This window comes from Trachurus japonicus, chromosome 17, assembly GCF_045865225.1.
Source record: "Trachurus japonicus isolate A0001 chromosome 17, Traja_1.0".
NCBI lineage: Eukaryota > Metazoa > Chordata > Actinopteri > Carangiformes > Carangidae > Trachurus > Trachurus japonicus.
The window spans coordinates 11,783,149-11,797,621 of record NC_140923.1 but is presented as its reverse complement, the minus strand read 5'-3'; the positions used below and the strand labels follow the sequence as shown (position 1 = coordinate 11,797,621).

Below are 14,473 nucleotides of genomic sequence, written 5' to 3'. Positions count from 1 at the left end.
TGTAATTAATTTTGACTAAATGCACCCAAACCCAGGGGAATTCAGGATGCCGAAGGTCATGTTTGCCTTAAATGAGCTGTAGGTCTCCAGGACAGGCAGTGTTACGGCGTGTTCCCTCGAGATTACATGTAAAGTCAATGCAAACACGCGATTAGACGCATCATTGCACCGGGCGATGCGATGGACACGTTGGCCGCAAAAAATCGCTTCCATCGCCGCCTGGCGCGGTGACGCTTCATCGCTCGAGTTGAAATAGTTGAACTTTTGCGGCGAATTTGCATAAAGACGCGCCGCGACAGCCTATCAGCGTTGAGATCGTCACCGACGTGCTGACGTACTGGTGTTCCCTTGGCAGTTTAGTCAAAGACGGTTTATAACCTAAATAGAGTATCTTTGGTTTAGTTTAGTTTATTATTCAGATCCCCATTAGCTGCAGCAAAGCCACAGCTCTTCACTGTTGCTTTTCCGGTGCCGTTACAAACGTTTCTGGTTTGGAGATTCGGACCTGAAAGCACGTTATCACTGCTGTGTTCAACCAGCGGGCGCTGTGAGCCGGCGCCCCGTCCCAAAGCACTCAACAGGCGTCAGTCACACAGTCACGGAGCTGTTCCTGTCCCAACCCGTCCCTGTGGGACAGGAACAGTGCAGCGACAGTGGTTATCTCAGCCATGGTCGACGAGAGAATGAAATAGTGGAAGAAATGTTGTTTTTTGGGCGGGCTCCTGCCCTCCTGCAGCCCCGTGATGCGATGCCGCAACGAGGCGTTTTAGACCAGCGTCAAAACTGGAGCGTCTAGCACGACGCGATTTCATTTGACGCGCGATTAAATCGCGTTCATCGCGTTTGGTGGGAACACGCCGTTAGGGTGTTAGCGCATGTGTTTGCCATGGGGATTTTGGAAGTGGTGTTAAAGTTCAGGTGTGGCTGAGGTTCCATGCCAACAGGTATACTTGGCACACCTGTGGCAAACATGAGGATTTTATCCAGGCTTACTTCACTGCTACCCTCTAAAAGTAGAAATAGCTGTAATTAATTGAATGAATAGAAGTGTACAAAAGTATACAAAATATAATGCAATACACTGTAATTTGCATTGTAATTTGTGTGGATAAAATTGGATATATTATATTCATCATCTGTCATTGCTGCCCATGAAAATTCAGAGTAATTAAGTGTTACATCATCCACATTAAACAAGAATTAAATGGTTATTTGATAAAGTTATTTTGAAGAATTCCACATACAGACAGTACCTTTTGGTCCATCAAATATGGGCCGTGTCGGCAGTTTTTTCATGAGCAGAGAGAGAAATTCTCTCCTTGGGCCACCCATATCTATCTATGCCTTCCTCACATCTGTCAGCATCATCAGAGAACTTCACAAACAGGTCCTTCTTCTCAGAGGATGTTCCCCAGTTAAATCCTCTGACGGCTCCATCCTATATGTCTGTGCGGCAGATGTTAAATCTGCTGACTGCATGATGATCAGTTAGTTTTCCCAGGTTTGCATCATTTACAGAGAGGGTAACTTTCTTACCCTGTATCCTCAGGAATTTCATGGATTTCTGAATCACTGCTGTACTTGTCATCCTCATCTTCCACAGTTGGTGCATATAACGTTGTGTATGTGCTGAGAAATTAACACAAATTAATATGAATTCAAAGTGTTTGTTTCAAAATCAATCATACTACCTGAAATTGTAAGAGGAAAATATATTACCTGTAACACATACTTTCCAAGGCCTCACTTGAGGTTCCTGGCTGTGTGTCAGAAAGTACCACCTGTATTGAAGCATTTAAAAGTGCAATTCAACCAATTGAAATTTTCAGTCATTATCTTCTTCTCAGTTGTTAAAGACAATGCTGCACTGCTGTTATGCTATGAAGCTCAATTACCTCTTACCGCTCCAACGACCCGCCCACGCGCCGCGGGGGGGTTTAAACTGGGAGGTGTCATAGAGGATGTCACCAGTCACTTGAAATAGTCATGCCACATATCGTTGGAAAGCTAAGACTCTTGTGATTAAAGATATGCCGACCATTTCAAAATATAATCATCACAGCAACACTCGAATCAGACTATAAACAAGCTAACAAAAATGTTAAAAAGCCGATATAACTCACGATTTGTGTCAGGGCAGGCTCAGGATCACAGGGTTTCCCCACAAACTTGGTGTCGTTACATTCAGAAAAGTCCAGTAAATCCAATCCAGTAAAGTATTTAGTTCAAAACACATGGTTGTACCGGTAGATAGCCTCAACCCGCTGCTGCATCATATGAAATTACGCATTGTATATCCAGTACAATCGTTTATTTCTCCTCATAAGTCCGGCGTTTACATGAAAACAAAGTTTATTTCGCTTCACAAAATGGCCGCCGCACTCTGACCTGCAATAGCGAATGAGTGGCTGTGTCTCATGAAGAACACGCCCCCCGGCAGCGCTGAATGACTTCAGCCAATAGGAACCGATCCCGATGGCAACTGATGCATTGAATAGCCAATGAAATTCCGAAAAAAACGATGTGCTGCATTCACGGTCCCTGGGAAAAGGCAGCACTGCCATCTTCATGCGTAACAACGCAAATGCTGCACTTTGGCGCATGAATTGTTCCCTAATGGCAATTTTAGGAAAACGCCTAGACATACACTTAGAAAAACACGTGTAAAATACTCATTTTTAGCAGAATTGTTATCAAATTTGAACTGGGGCCAGGTAAGGCTTCATGCTGTGGTCCCATTGTGTTTTCCAGCTAAAATTCCCAGCTACACTCATCTGCAGCAGGCATCTGATTGCACACAAAAAAATTCAGGCGAGAATATTCTAATTCAGTGTGTTCCAACTTAGATTACTCAATGATAGTAGCACTTATAGTGATTATTGTTTGGGGAAAAACTTCAGAGTGTTACCTTTCAAAAGAGACCAAGCCCATCCATACTCTCCAAACAGTTCAAGAACAGCATTCAATTTACTTTGGGTACGCCTTGGATAGGCGAATATTACAGAATTTATAGGAGTGGTAAGTTAACAAAGACAATTCACCTGGATTTCCAACAATATGGGGATGACAGATTTTTCACTTAGGGTGTACCATTCCTTAATGTAAACTTAATGGTGTCAGATGTTCCATAGAAAGACACTGCTCTAATATAGTCAAACATCATGGGTTTCTTGCGTTCTGCAGTTCAAACTGATTGTGCAACAATGTCTTAAGACTATGAAAAACATAAAAATGTTAGGGAGCCCATACCGGAACTGCTTGATCAGTGGGACTTAGATATTCTCCAGCGTCACTGGCACTGATAGAGGTAGTGTCAAATTCCTAGAAAAAAAAAAACATCACTGTTGCACTTTTGATTTGTTTTGGGGAAAAAAGCACTACAAGAATATAAGAAATGTCAGTATCTCTCATGTGATGAGCATCCTGACACAAACTGGAAACAGGCATAAAATAGTAGAACATAGCAGTCAGTCGCATTGAATTCTGCTGCTTGTAATCATTACCTCCGAGTCTGAGTCGGTGAGTTGCTCAGCTGTGAAAGACAAGACAGAAGAAGTTTTTGAATGAATCTGAACAATGGACCAATTGGGAAACTAATCTCTAAACTATGTAAATGGATAGAGCTTTTCTTGAATGGTTGTTAATTTCAGAATCACTTACAACTAATAAGGAAGTCTTTCAACGTGCACAGGTAGACTGTGATTCGTTGATAGGCCTTCCCCACTCCCTCCTTGTAAACTTTTAAGGAGAAGGGTGTATCAGTCCCTGGTAACATTTTTTATTTTTGATCCATCAGGGTAGAGCAACACGTAAGGGCCACAGCTCAATTTCTGGTTGAAATCCCTCATTTTCTGCTCCGCCGCTTTCTTGAGGTTTACCACAACTGACTCTGCTGACACTACCAGTGGTAGCACAGACCCTCCGAGAGGTTTGAGTACCTCGTCTTTCATATACATTACTCCCACTGAGCTCTACAGGAAAACACAAAGTAGACACTGATGCACTTATAATACACCGCCTACAAAAAGTATTCACCCCCCTTAGATGTTTTCCCCTTTTATTGCTTTTATACATTAAATCATGGTCGATATGATTAGGCTTAGGTTTGCAAAATATCAGCATTTACACCTCATACTCCTGTCCTACAAACTAACAGTGCTCCTTTGTTTTTTAGGCACAGCACTGACTGCCGTTTATTTTAGTTCAGTGTTTTATATTTTATTATTATTTTAGATTTAGCACTTCCTGTCCCGAGCGGTCTGACACTGGAGGTCTACAACCAGACCGTCTTGACATGTGTTGCCACTTTCACACCTGCAGCAAGACCCCAGATGTGCAAGCCTGATTGAGACCTATCCAAACAGAATCAGTGTTATGATTCAAGCCAAAGGTGCATCTTTTAATTGCTAACTTGAAGGGGGTAAACGTTTATGCAATCATTCATTTTATACTAGCCTATATAGTTTTGATAAATTTACATTACTTTGTAAAGAATCCAGCTTCACTATAACATTAAAGAGTTTTTTTTGTGGAAAATGTTGTCAAAAAGAATTCCAAATGTTATTAATCACAATTTCCCTCAAAGGAAAAAACATCCAAGAAGGGTGAATACTTGTGTACATGACAGAAAAAATACCGGCACAATGAGTAGCCTATTACCTTCACATGTTGGTCTCATCTTATAGTATATACGCACGCACACACGCACTTTACCTTCACTTGTGCCAGCTGGTTCAGCATTAAAAATGCAGTGAATCTTTCGTCCGCATGAGCCACAGAATGTTGGTTGTCCATTCAGTGCTGATGCACAGAAGGGGCAGTACATTGTCACCTGTAACAAAACATATCAAGGGTGCTTTAACACACAAAAATATTGCTCAGTACTTTTGCTGCTTTTATGCTTTATCCATTTAAACAAAATACAGCAACAACTGACATTTTAAACTTGTATTTTATATTGTTTTTATATATTTTACTGATCGTGTTTCATTGAAAGCAAGGCTTGGTATGCATATGAAAACATGCTCCAGTGGGGTATACAAATCTCATAGGCTATTCTCTTTGTACAAAGACAACAAAGACTAATTATTTATTAACTTTACCGATTATCCATCTGATTATCTGTCCTGCTGCGAGCATCTTTTTTTTCAGTGTCAATGAAAGTGATCGGGCAATCAAAACATCAAAAGTTGTAATGAGACAAAAACGTCCCCGAACTGTAAATTAAGGTGAAAAAGTTGAAATCTGATCTGACCAAGCAAAAATCATAACATATAGGCCTATACATATAGGCTCTATAGGCCGTGTGTTTGTGTGTTTGTTTTTTTAATAATCTTTGGCATGTCCATAACATTATATTGAAAATCTGTGTGTGTGTGTGTGTGTTTTAAATCACTTACACCCTACACAAAACAAATATTTAGTTATTAATAATTTATAGATATAGCCTAATTAAATGACCTGGCTCCTCTTGGTCACATCATCCACCAAGACATGCCCCCGCTGAGACGGTCTCAGCCCAAAACCCGACTGATCACACCATTACATGAGAACAACATTGCATTTACGCTTTAAAACGTGAGTACAGACAGACTGGCCATTTAAAGTAATCGGGCAATATGGGCAAATGCCACAACGGTCAGACCGAGGTGACTGCAAAAGCTGCATGAAGTTTCAGTTGTGTGTATTTCCACATGACAAAAAAAAATATATATAGCTCACCCTTTAGGGCACCTCCTCCAGCAATCAATTTTCCCTTCTGGACTGGGTTCGAATCCCAGTACAGACAACATTTTTTTTATTTCATACCCTATACTAATGGCCGACTCCTAATTTGTGTGTTTCTGGTTGCCAAATAATACACTATGCAAATATAGCCTGCCTAAACACAAACACATAAGCTTAGACTAAGTTAATTGAAAAGGGTATGTTGCTCCTGCCCGGTCTGTCCACTCCTCTCATCCGCACTTCAGCACTTGTCCTGGGCTGCACAGTGTCGGCTCGGCTCGGCTCGCTCCTCGTTTTAAATGACTTATTACTCCTTTTAAAAGTAGCGTAAACTATTTACTGTTATCTTACGTTGCATTCCCTCAAAAACACTGTAGCCCAGTGAGCTAGCACCACGTCTCTCTCCCTCAGCAGCAGCAGTCAGTGCAAAGAAACTGAGACTGCAAAGAAAAAGAAAAACGGTCTGGGTGAAGCGATAGAGCCGCGGACCGATTCCTGACCGTCACCGACAACTAAAGCCTCGACTGGTAACAAGTATTAGGGTACTTGTAGTGAGCTAGCTCGATGCTAACTAGCGGTTAGCATCCGCCGCTAACACCGTCTTCCCAGCTCAACGCGATGGCAGAACTACATAACACCGGAGGCTCCCGTGAGCGATATTTTTTTTCGTAGGATGCTCCATTTTTGACTCTGATTGGCTAGAAGGGCTCTCGCCTGATTGGTTGTTTGTTTTGGTTGTGAAACGGCTGTGAAACGCAGGCTGTCGGCAAAGCGTGAGATCTACCTGGACTCTCTCTACTTATCTGGCCTGTCTACACTCTACCTGGTCTTTTTTACTAAACTTAACCAACTCCTTTCTTCATTGCCTAAACCAAAGACGGTTTATAAACCAAGACCTTTCATGACGAGTCAGCTTCCTGTATGCATGTCACGTGGGCTTCTGCACGGCCACGCCCCTTTAGAGAGACCAGAGGCAGCTTGGAGTGTATTGATTCCTATGGTACAATTTAATGTGAACACCGATTATGGTCGGGTCTTTCTCCCCACGGTCACTGAAGTAAATGTTGGACTCATTTTTCACAAGCCACATCTCTTCTGAACAGTTTGACACCAAAATGGTAATTTTCAGACGGAGAGATCCGGAGAAAATCCACTTTGTTCAAGACCTGTCTCTGTCTCTACGACACACTCTCGCGAGATTTGGCACCGATCTCCTAGGCAACGTCAAACAAACGGCCGCGAACTCCCGTGAAAATGATTTAAATTATTTTTGGCATGCTAAATATTACTGTTAGTAGTGCCAATATTTAATGTTATCATAAGAAAAAATAAATATCTCACTTTCATCTACCTAAAAATTGTATAAATCCACACACACGTTCACAGACGAGGTGGGGTGACGGTTGGCCACGCCCACTTAGAGAGACAGGAAGTGTCACCATTTCTATCATTGAAGCAGCCGCTCATGGAGGATCTTTCCATTTATTGAATATCTTTGCCTATCCTACGAAAAAAATATATTTTCTCTATTTCTGTCTCTGTGACGGTCGGCTATCTGCCCACGGCTCCAGCGCTTCACTCAACTTTGCGGTCCTGACAACTGCTGCTGTCTGGGGCAGGAGGCTACACAGCTTAGCCCCAGGGGAGGGGCCCAGTTTCAATGTTTTGTTTACAAACTGCAACGAAGAAAACTCCAGACTCTACCTGCTATGCTGTTTGATGGTGCATGCAATGCAATACAGTTACAGTATTTTAAGAAATTCTTAAGTAGGAAAAATAAGAAATTCGTAAGAAATGACTGTTCTTAAGACAGTTCTTAAGAAAATATTGAGGAATTGCACTTAAGAACTTTCCTATGAACTTCTTAATTTTCTTCTTAAGACATTTCTTAAGATCTTTCTTAAGAACATATTGGTGAATCCGGCCCCAGTCATATACGACGTGTATGATGAACTGATAGAGAAAAGTTTAACTTATCACACAGTCACAGTTTGTGAAAATGAACCGCGTCTGATCCAGAAATTATAGATGCATGTTTTTACTTGTGAGAGATAAAAGATAAAACTTTCACTCTTCAAGTTTTAACCTCTGCGTTAAGTCGTCTCAGTCACATTATATTAACCCTCTGTGTGAAACTGATCTGTTGTGGTTTTTCTCTCTCTTCTCTCTGTTGCAGGTGTCGGCTGTAACTCGGTGGAGAAGAAGATCTATGTGGATCTGAACAACACGGTCCCGTGTGTGCGACTGCTCAATGCAACACATCAGATAGGCTGCCAGTGTGAGTAAAGCTACAGCAACACTTCTTTTATTAACTTTTATTTAAATGTATTTATTAATTATTGGGGAGTTTTTAGGCCTTTAATTGATGAGAGACAGGAAACAGGGAAACAAATCAAATCAAATCAAATAAACTTTTATTTGTCCCGGGAGGGAAATTTGTCATGGGCATAAGCATAATATTACAGCTGCTTTGTATTTGCAAAAAAAAACATACATACACCATACATACATTACAGTCGTAACACTGGCCCACATATCAAAGAGAGAAAAGAAAAGAGAGAAAAAGAAAAAGTGCAGGGAGTGCAATAAATAGTTTAAAATACTCGTAAGACAAGTTCAAATAAAAAACATACTAAAAAACTAAAAGAGAACAAGGGATGTAGGCAAACCGGATGTAATAGATATGATTGGCTGACTTGTTGCCAGTCTGCAGCGTCTTGAACCTTCAAGTGTTTCCCTTCCTTTCACTGTGCGACATAATGAACTTTTACAGAGTTTTATTTGTAGGTTTTTTTTGCTGATGGCACTTCTTTGTGGCTTTGAGGGTTTGTGGCAGAAATGTCCAAAGAAAGAAAGAAAGAAAGAAGAACATCACATCAAAAGGCCACGAGATGCAAATAAAATCAGGCGTTTCTCTGACACACTTTAGTGCTCATCAAAAGCTGTGAGAATAAAAAGCCTAAACTGTTGTCACACCACAACAACCGCAGCAGCAGCAGCAGCAGCAACAGCAGCTTTTCTGTCGTCGCTGCATCAAAACGTTTCTTCATCTCAGGACTGAACCAGCTGAGACGACTCTCTCTCCCTCTGAGGACGTTTTTTAACTGGGTTTTAACTTCCTCTTCTCTGGTTTCAGCCTCTCTGTCAGGTGATGTGGGCGTCCTCCACGTGCTGGAGTCGGAGGAAAACCTCGACTGGGTGCTGCGCTCGGGTCCGAACCCTCCGTACATGGTCATACTGGAGTCTCCGCTCTTCACCAGGTGCAGTAGTGGACGTGTTTCCTCCTGCTTGGGACACACTGACACACACCTACTGAATTCATTCACACAGTGGATGAAGGATAATATTTGACCATTTGTCATCATGTTAACGTAATAGGAGTGGGAGCGTACCTATGTTCCCCGGGTTTCCCAAAAAGGGTCCTATGTTCCCCGGTTGCAATACATACTGGGGAACATAGGACCCTTTTTTTTTATGTTCCCCGCTGTTGCTGGTCGATTGACTCTCTCTACTTATCTGGACTCTATCTATCTGGCCTATCTAGCCTCAACCTGGTCTTTTTACTAAACTTAACCAACTCCTTTCTTCATTGTCTAAACCCAACCAATGGGACAATTAGCCTACACTTTTCACTCAAAGTCACAACTCAACTTCTCACTCAAAAATAGGCAAAAATCTGCAAAGTCACAACTCCACTTCCAGGTATGGGACCAAAAATTGCATGTTCCCCGGGTCCTTTTTGGGGGAAAGCGGGGAACATAGGACCCTTTTTCTAAAAAAGGGTCCTATGTTCCCCAGTCCCATACAAAGTGGGGAACATAGGACCCGGGGAACATAGGGATGATCCCATAGGAGTTCATACCAACACCTCATGCAACAGCACCTTCAGTTTGCACATTATTTATTATTATTACATGCATGTTGCACATACAAAACCTTCTCTACTACTGTTTACAACTCTTACTGTACCTCTATCCGTGTTTAGCTTTTAGTTTTGTGTTTTTGTATTTCTATTTTTATACTTTCAGGGCTCCAGACTAGCTTTTTTTACTCAGAGCACAGTGGCCCCTAAGTTTAAATTTTATGAACGCAAGCAGAAGATTTAGGAGCACAAATTGTAAATTGACTTGCAAAGCAAATATTCACATTTTCTTTTCATTCAATAATCCTCACAGAAAAACCTGGCAATTTTACTGGTTGCAAAATTAAATTTTACTTGCTCACTCTCAATTTTTAGGGGCAAAATGGCCTGACTTTTAGTTTTTAATTTGCTCATTCTGGCATTTGTGTCTGGACATCAAAGAAAGAATTTCACTGAACAGGGAAACATGTTTCCTACTCTGCAAATGACAATAAACCCCTCGTTAAGTGTGTCCAAGCAAATTTCTGGGAATAAAGGTTGAATTCAATTGATACAAACTGTCACAACACTACTATTTATTGTACTGATGTAAATTAGCTTGGACACACTTTATCTTGAATTTTGAATGTATAAATTAAAAAAAAAACTAGTTAATGGGTTATTAGTTGGTTTTAGTTGCACTGTTTTCTAATTTTTCTCTTTGGCCCTGAGAAAAGAAGCTTGAGCCACGTTTCAAACCCACGTCCAGGGCCGGCCCCTGGCATAAACCCTCCATGTGGTTGTTTAGGGCCACAGCCGTTAGGTGGGGGGCCACATGATCAGAAAGGTACCGGGGTTCATCAAGTCATTTAAACATCCTGAGGTCTGCACGTGCAGCTATGAGCTTTATATGTAATGTGAAGTCAATATTCAGCTTCTTTTATCTCACATTTGAGACATTTGGTGAAAATAGAACGGCAGAATGACAACATTTGTGCTCAAAAAACAATCTTACAAAGTTTCATTTTAGACTTGTTTTCTACACGTTATCTATTACTGTATTCATATCCTATTTCAAGCACCAAAACAGTTCATTCTCATGACTGAAGGAGTGTTTTCACAAGGGATTTGACATTTTTCAAAAAGCAGACCTCAAATTTCCAGCATTTGGCCTAAATTATTTCTTTCTACAGTGTTCTAGGACAAACTGGCCTCAGTGTGCTTACAGCGGAGGTTCTAATATTTAGACATAAAACACTTGAGTATTGTTACATCTGCAAGTATCTTAAAGTTGTACAGAAATGGCCGTTTGTCCTGTTTGTCGCGCCGAGTTGTCACGAGCTGCAACACGAGTTTACCCGAGTGAGGAAAACGAATTTGATAGGTCGTTATCGAACGGGCGGGATATTCAAAGCTTGGGGCGAGCCCGAGCTCCGTGTGTGTGTGTCTCAGACGCTTGAATGACGGATGACTGATCCAATATCAGCGGCTGGTGAATCGTGTGCAGGCTGACGTATAATCCGTGCGCCTGCATTATCCAATGCGGGAAAAAAAATACACACTTTCATCCTGGATTTACTCGAAAATAGAATTTTGCACAAAGTTTGGCCTACATCGTCTGATAGATGAGTTATTACACTAATTTTATGACCCAGAGTGGGCTTAAATTCAATTTTCTTTTCTGTACACCTTTAAAAAGATAAATTTAAGAAAATATGTAAAAGTGGAGAAAATGGCCTCAAACCTCAGAGGGCATAAACACGTCTGTATTCAGTTTTAACCAGTGTTTTGGTGTTTGCGCTTAGAGTGCAGGGCCACAAACAAAAATCTTGTTTAGGGGGCCACCAACATCCTAGGGCTGGCCCTGTTAAAGGGATAGTTCAACATTTTGGCAAATTGGCCCATTGCCATAATCGCTATAGTCATAGCAGCAGTAGGTTCGTTAACTTTAATTGTCGGTGCAAGCTATTTTTAGAACGGCAGAGCGGAGCGACAGGCTGCTCAGAGCTACGCTATGGAGGCTAATGGAATTTCTTGGTTTCCCTCATCAAACTCATCAAATACAAAATCCCAAACCTCCAAAACGCTGTCGTGGACAAGTTGTGACCTGCACAACCACCACGCTATGAGATAATAATGGAACGTTACGAAACTGAGCCGTTTTAGAGGTAAATACAGAGACTGCTTGCTGAAAAACTGTACCTGAACGCAACACGCATCAGCGGTTTTGCATGAATTTACCTCTAAAACGGCTCCGTCTCGTAACGTTCCGTTATTATCTCATAGCGTGGTGGTTGTGCAGCTCACAACTTGTCCACGACAGCGTTTTTGAGTTGTTGGGTTGTGTATTTGATGAGTTTGATGAGGGAAACCAAGAAATTCCCTTAGCCTCCATAGTGTAGCTCTGAGCAGCCTGCCGCTCCGCCGTTCTAAAAATAGCTTACACAGACAATTAAAGGTAACAAACCTACTGCTATGACTATAGCGATTATGGCAATGGGCCAATTTGCCAAAATGTTGAACTATCCCTTTAAGTATGTCCAAGCAAATTTCCATCAGTAGAATTTCATGACAAACTGTATTTAACATTTAATTTCTAACTTTTCTCTTTGGCCCTGAGAAAAGAAGCTTGAGCCACGTTTCTTGTATTTGTATCTTGTATTGTCTTGTGTTTGTCCTCACGTGGCCTCCCTCTCTCCGTCTCTCCCGTCAGATCCATCATGATGAAGCTGAAGAACGGGTCCAGTCGAGTGGCAGGCGTCGCTGTCGTGGTGCCAAACTCCAACCCGGCCGAGGCTTTCTCTCCCCACACGTCCTGCCCCAACGAGAACACAGGTGGGTGGGGATCTGCAGGCTGCGACTCGTCCTTTGGTTTGGTTTGGTTTTGTTTTGTTTTGTCTTGTTTTTATTTTAACCCGAGTTACAGGAGTAAAATAAGTTTTATGATCCTCTCAGGCAGGGCCGTTGTATAGGGGAGAAAGGTGATGATAACTCTAGGGGCCCAGCGCCCAGTGGGGCCCATAAAAAACCCCAGTAGTCTAATCTTTGTATGACTGATTTATTCTGCGTAAGACCCTGACTATAGTACAACATCTTTCCAAGAATATTTGTCTTATTTCTTATTACCTAAAAATTAACTTGTTTTTAGATAATTTTCACTTAAATTCACAATAAATAGAAAAATCTGCCAGTGAAAGCATGTTTTTGTGCTTGTAATAAGGAAGAAAAACTTGTTCCACTATCAGATTTTTTCTACTTATTCCAAGTGAAAATCTGCTAGAAAGAAGTAAAAAGTGTCTAAAAACAAGCTGCTTTTAATATGATGTGTCTTATTTTAAGTAGAATGAGATTTGTTTTGACTAGAAATGACATTTTGACAAGAAATAAGACAAATATTCTTGCTAAGATACTTGAGTTTTTGCAGTGTAATGCTGCATTAGCATCAAAACAAAGAAGGCTAAATAAAAAACGATAATACATACGTAGTCTAAGAAAAAAAAAGGAAAAGTTAGGGGGAGGGGCCCACTTTAGTATTCTTTAAGGGGGCCCAGAATTCCTAGCAACGGCCCTGCTCTCAGGTCACACGCTGCTGTCGACTCAGGTTGAATGTTAATGTGAACGATTCGTGTTTCGTCCTCACAGCAGAGATTTAATGTCTCATGGTTTTATGTTTCATCCGAGCGTGATGAAGTGTTTACGGCCTCTTTACTCATGTGGAAACGACTCACACACACAATATAAAAACACTTCCTGACAAGTCAAAACACTGTCAGTTTATATTATCTATTGAATTATGATGATGGTGATGATTTTTTATCAGTATCACATTAGGATGTAAGCAGCAATATAATATATCTGTTCATTCTGTCGGGCAGTGACAGCATCTATTATGATTTTTATTACTGCTGCCTATATATTATTGAGTATTTTATAAAATCTTAAAGGGATAGTTCAACATTTTGGCAAATCGGCCCATTGCCATAATCCCTATAGTCATAGCAGTAGGTTCGTTACCTTTAATTGTCGGTGCAAGCTATTTTTAGAACGGCGGAGCAGAGCCGCGAGCTGCTCAGAGCTACGCTACGGAGGCTTATTATGGGATTTCTTGGTTTCCCTCATCAAATACACAATCCAACAACTCCACAACGCTCTGGTGGACAAGTTGTGACCTGCACATTCACCACACTATGAGATAATAACACAACGTTACCACACAGAGTTGTTTTAGAGATAATTCATGAAAAACCACTCATGCACGTTCCTGCCGGGGTAGTTTTTCAGCAAGCAGTCTCTGTATTTCCCTCTAAAACAACTCTGTCTGGTAACGTTGTGTTATTATCTCATAGCGTGGTGAATGTGCAGGTCGCAACTTGTAGGGATTATGGCAATGGGTCAATTTGTCAAAATGTTGAACTATCTCTTTAAATCTGAGAAGTGTGTGTAACTGTGCTGTAGGTCACATGAGCTGAATATGTAGTGGAGTAAAAACTAAACTATTTCCAGGCAGCTGAAATGTGTCAGAGGGGAAAATGTCAAGTTCCTCTAAACTGTTCTGAAGTGCAGTTTTTTTTTTTGTGTGTGATGACGCTTCAGTTTCCTCCCTGGTGTTTTTCCATAGTTTTGATTTTTAAATTCAAAGTTGCACGTGTGTGTGTTCATAGGTTTTACATTTTTTAATATTTGCATCAGGCACACAAAAAAAGTCGGAGCATTGCCTTTGAAAGAGCTTCATGGTTTAATATTTCACCGTGTGTGAACATATGTTGTTTTGATCCTGATCAACAGAAAGAATTAATAATTAATGAGGCAGAATAAATCTTGACTCGTCCCAGGGGGGATGTCGTTGTGTGTTACAGACACTGTAAGATGCATCACGACTGATTTAATTTCCATGAAACTAGAAAC

At 41.1% G+C, this 14,473-nt stretch overlaps 1 protein-coding gene across 1 annotated transcript in view; it reads left to right on the top strand.

Annotated features, from left to right (window-relative positions):
* ncstn (nicastrin) overlaps positions 1-14,473 on the top strand; it is a 42,425-nt gene that overhangs the window by 5,646 nt on the left and 22,306 nt on the right. Inside the window, exons 2-4 of the mRNA XM_085803692.1 lie at positions 7,904-8,005; positions 8,864-8,987; positions 12,282-12,403. Of these exons, the coding sequence (XP_085659818.1) occupies positions 7,904-8,005; positions 8,864-8,987; positions 12,282-12,403 (348 nt within the window). The remainder of the gene's footprint in view (positions 1-7,903; positions 8,006-8,863; positions 8,988-12,281; positions 12,404-14,473) is intronic.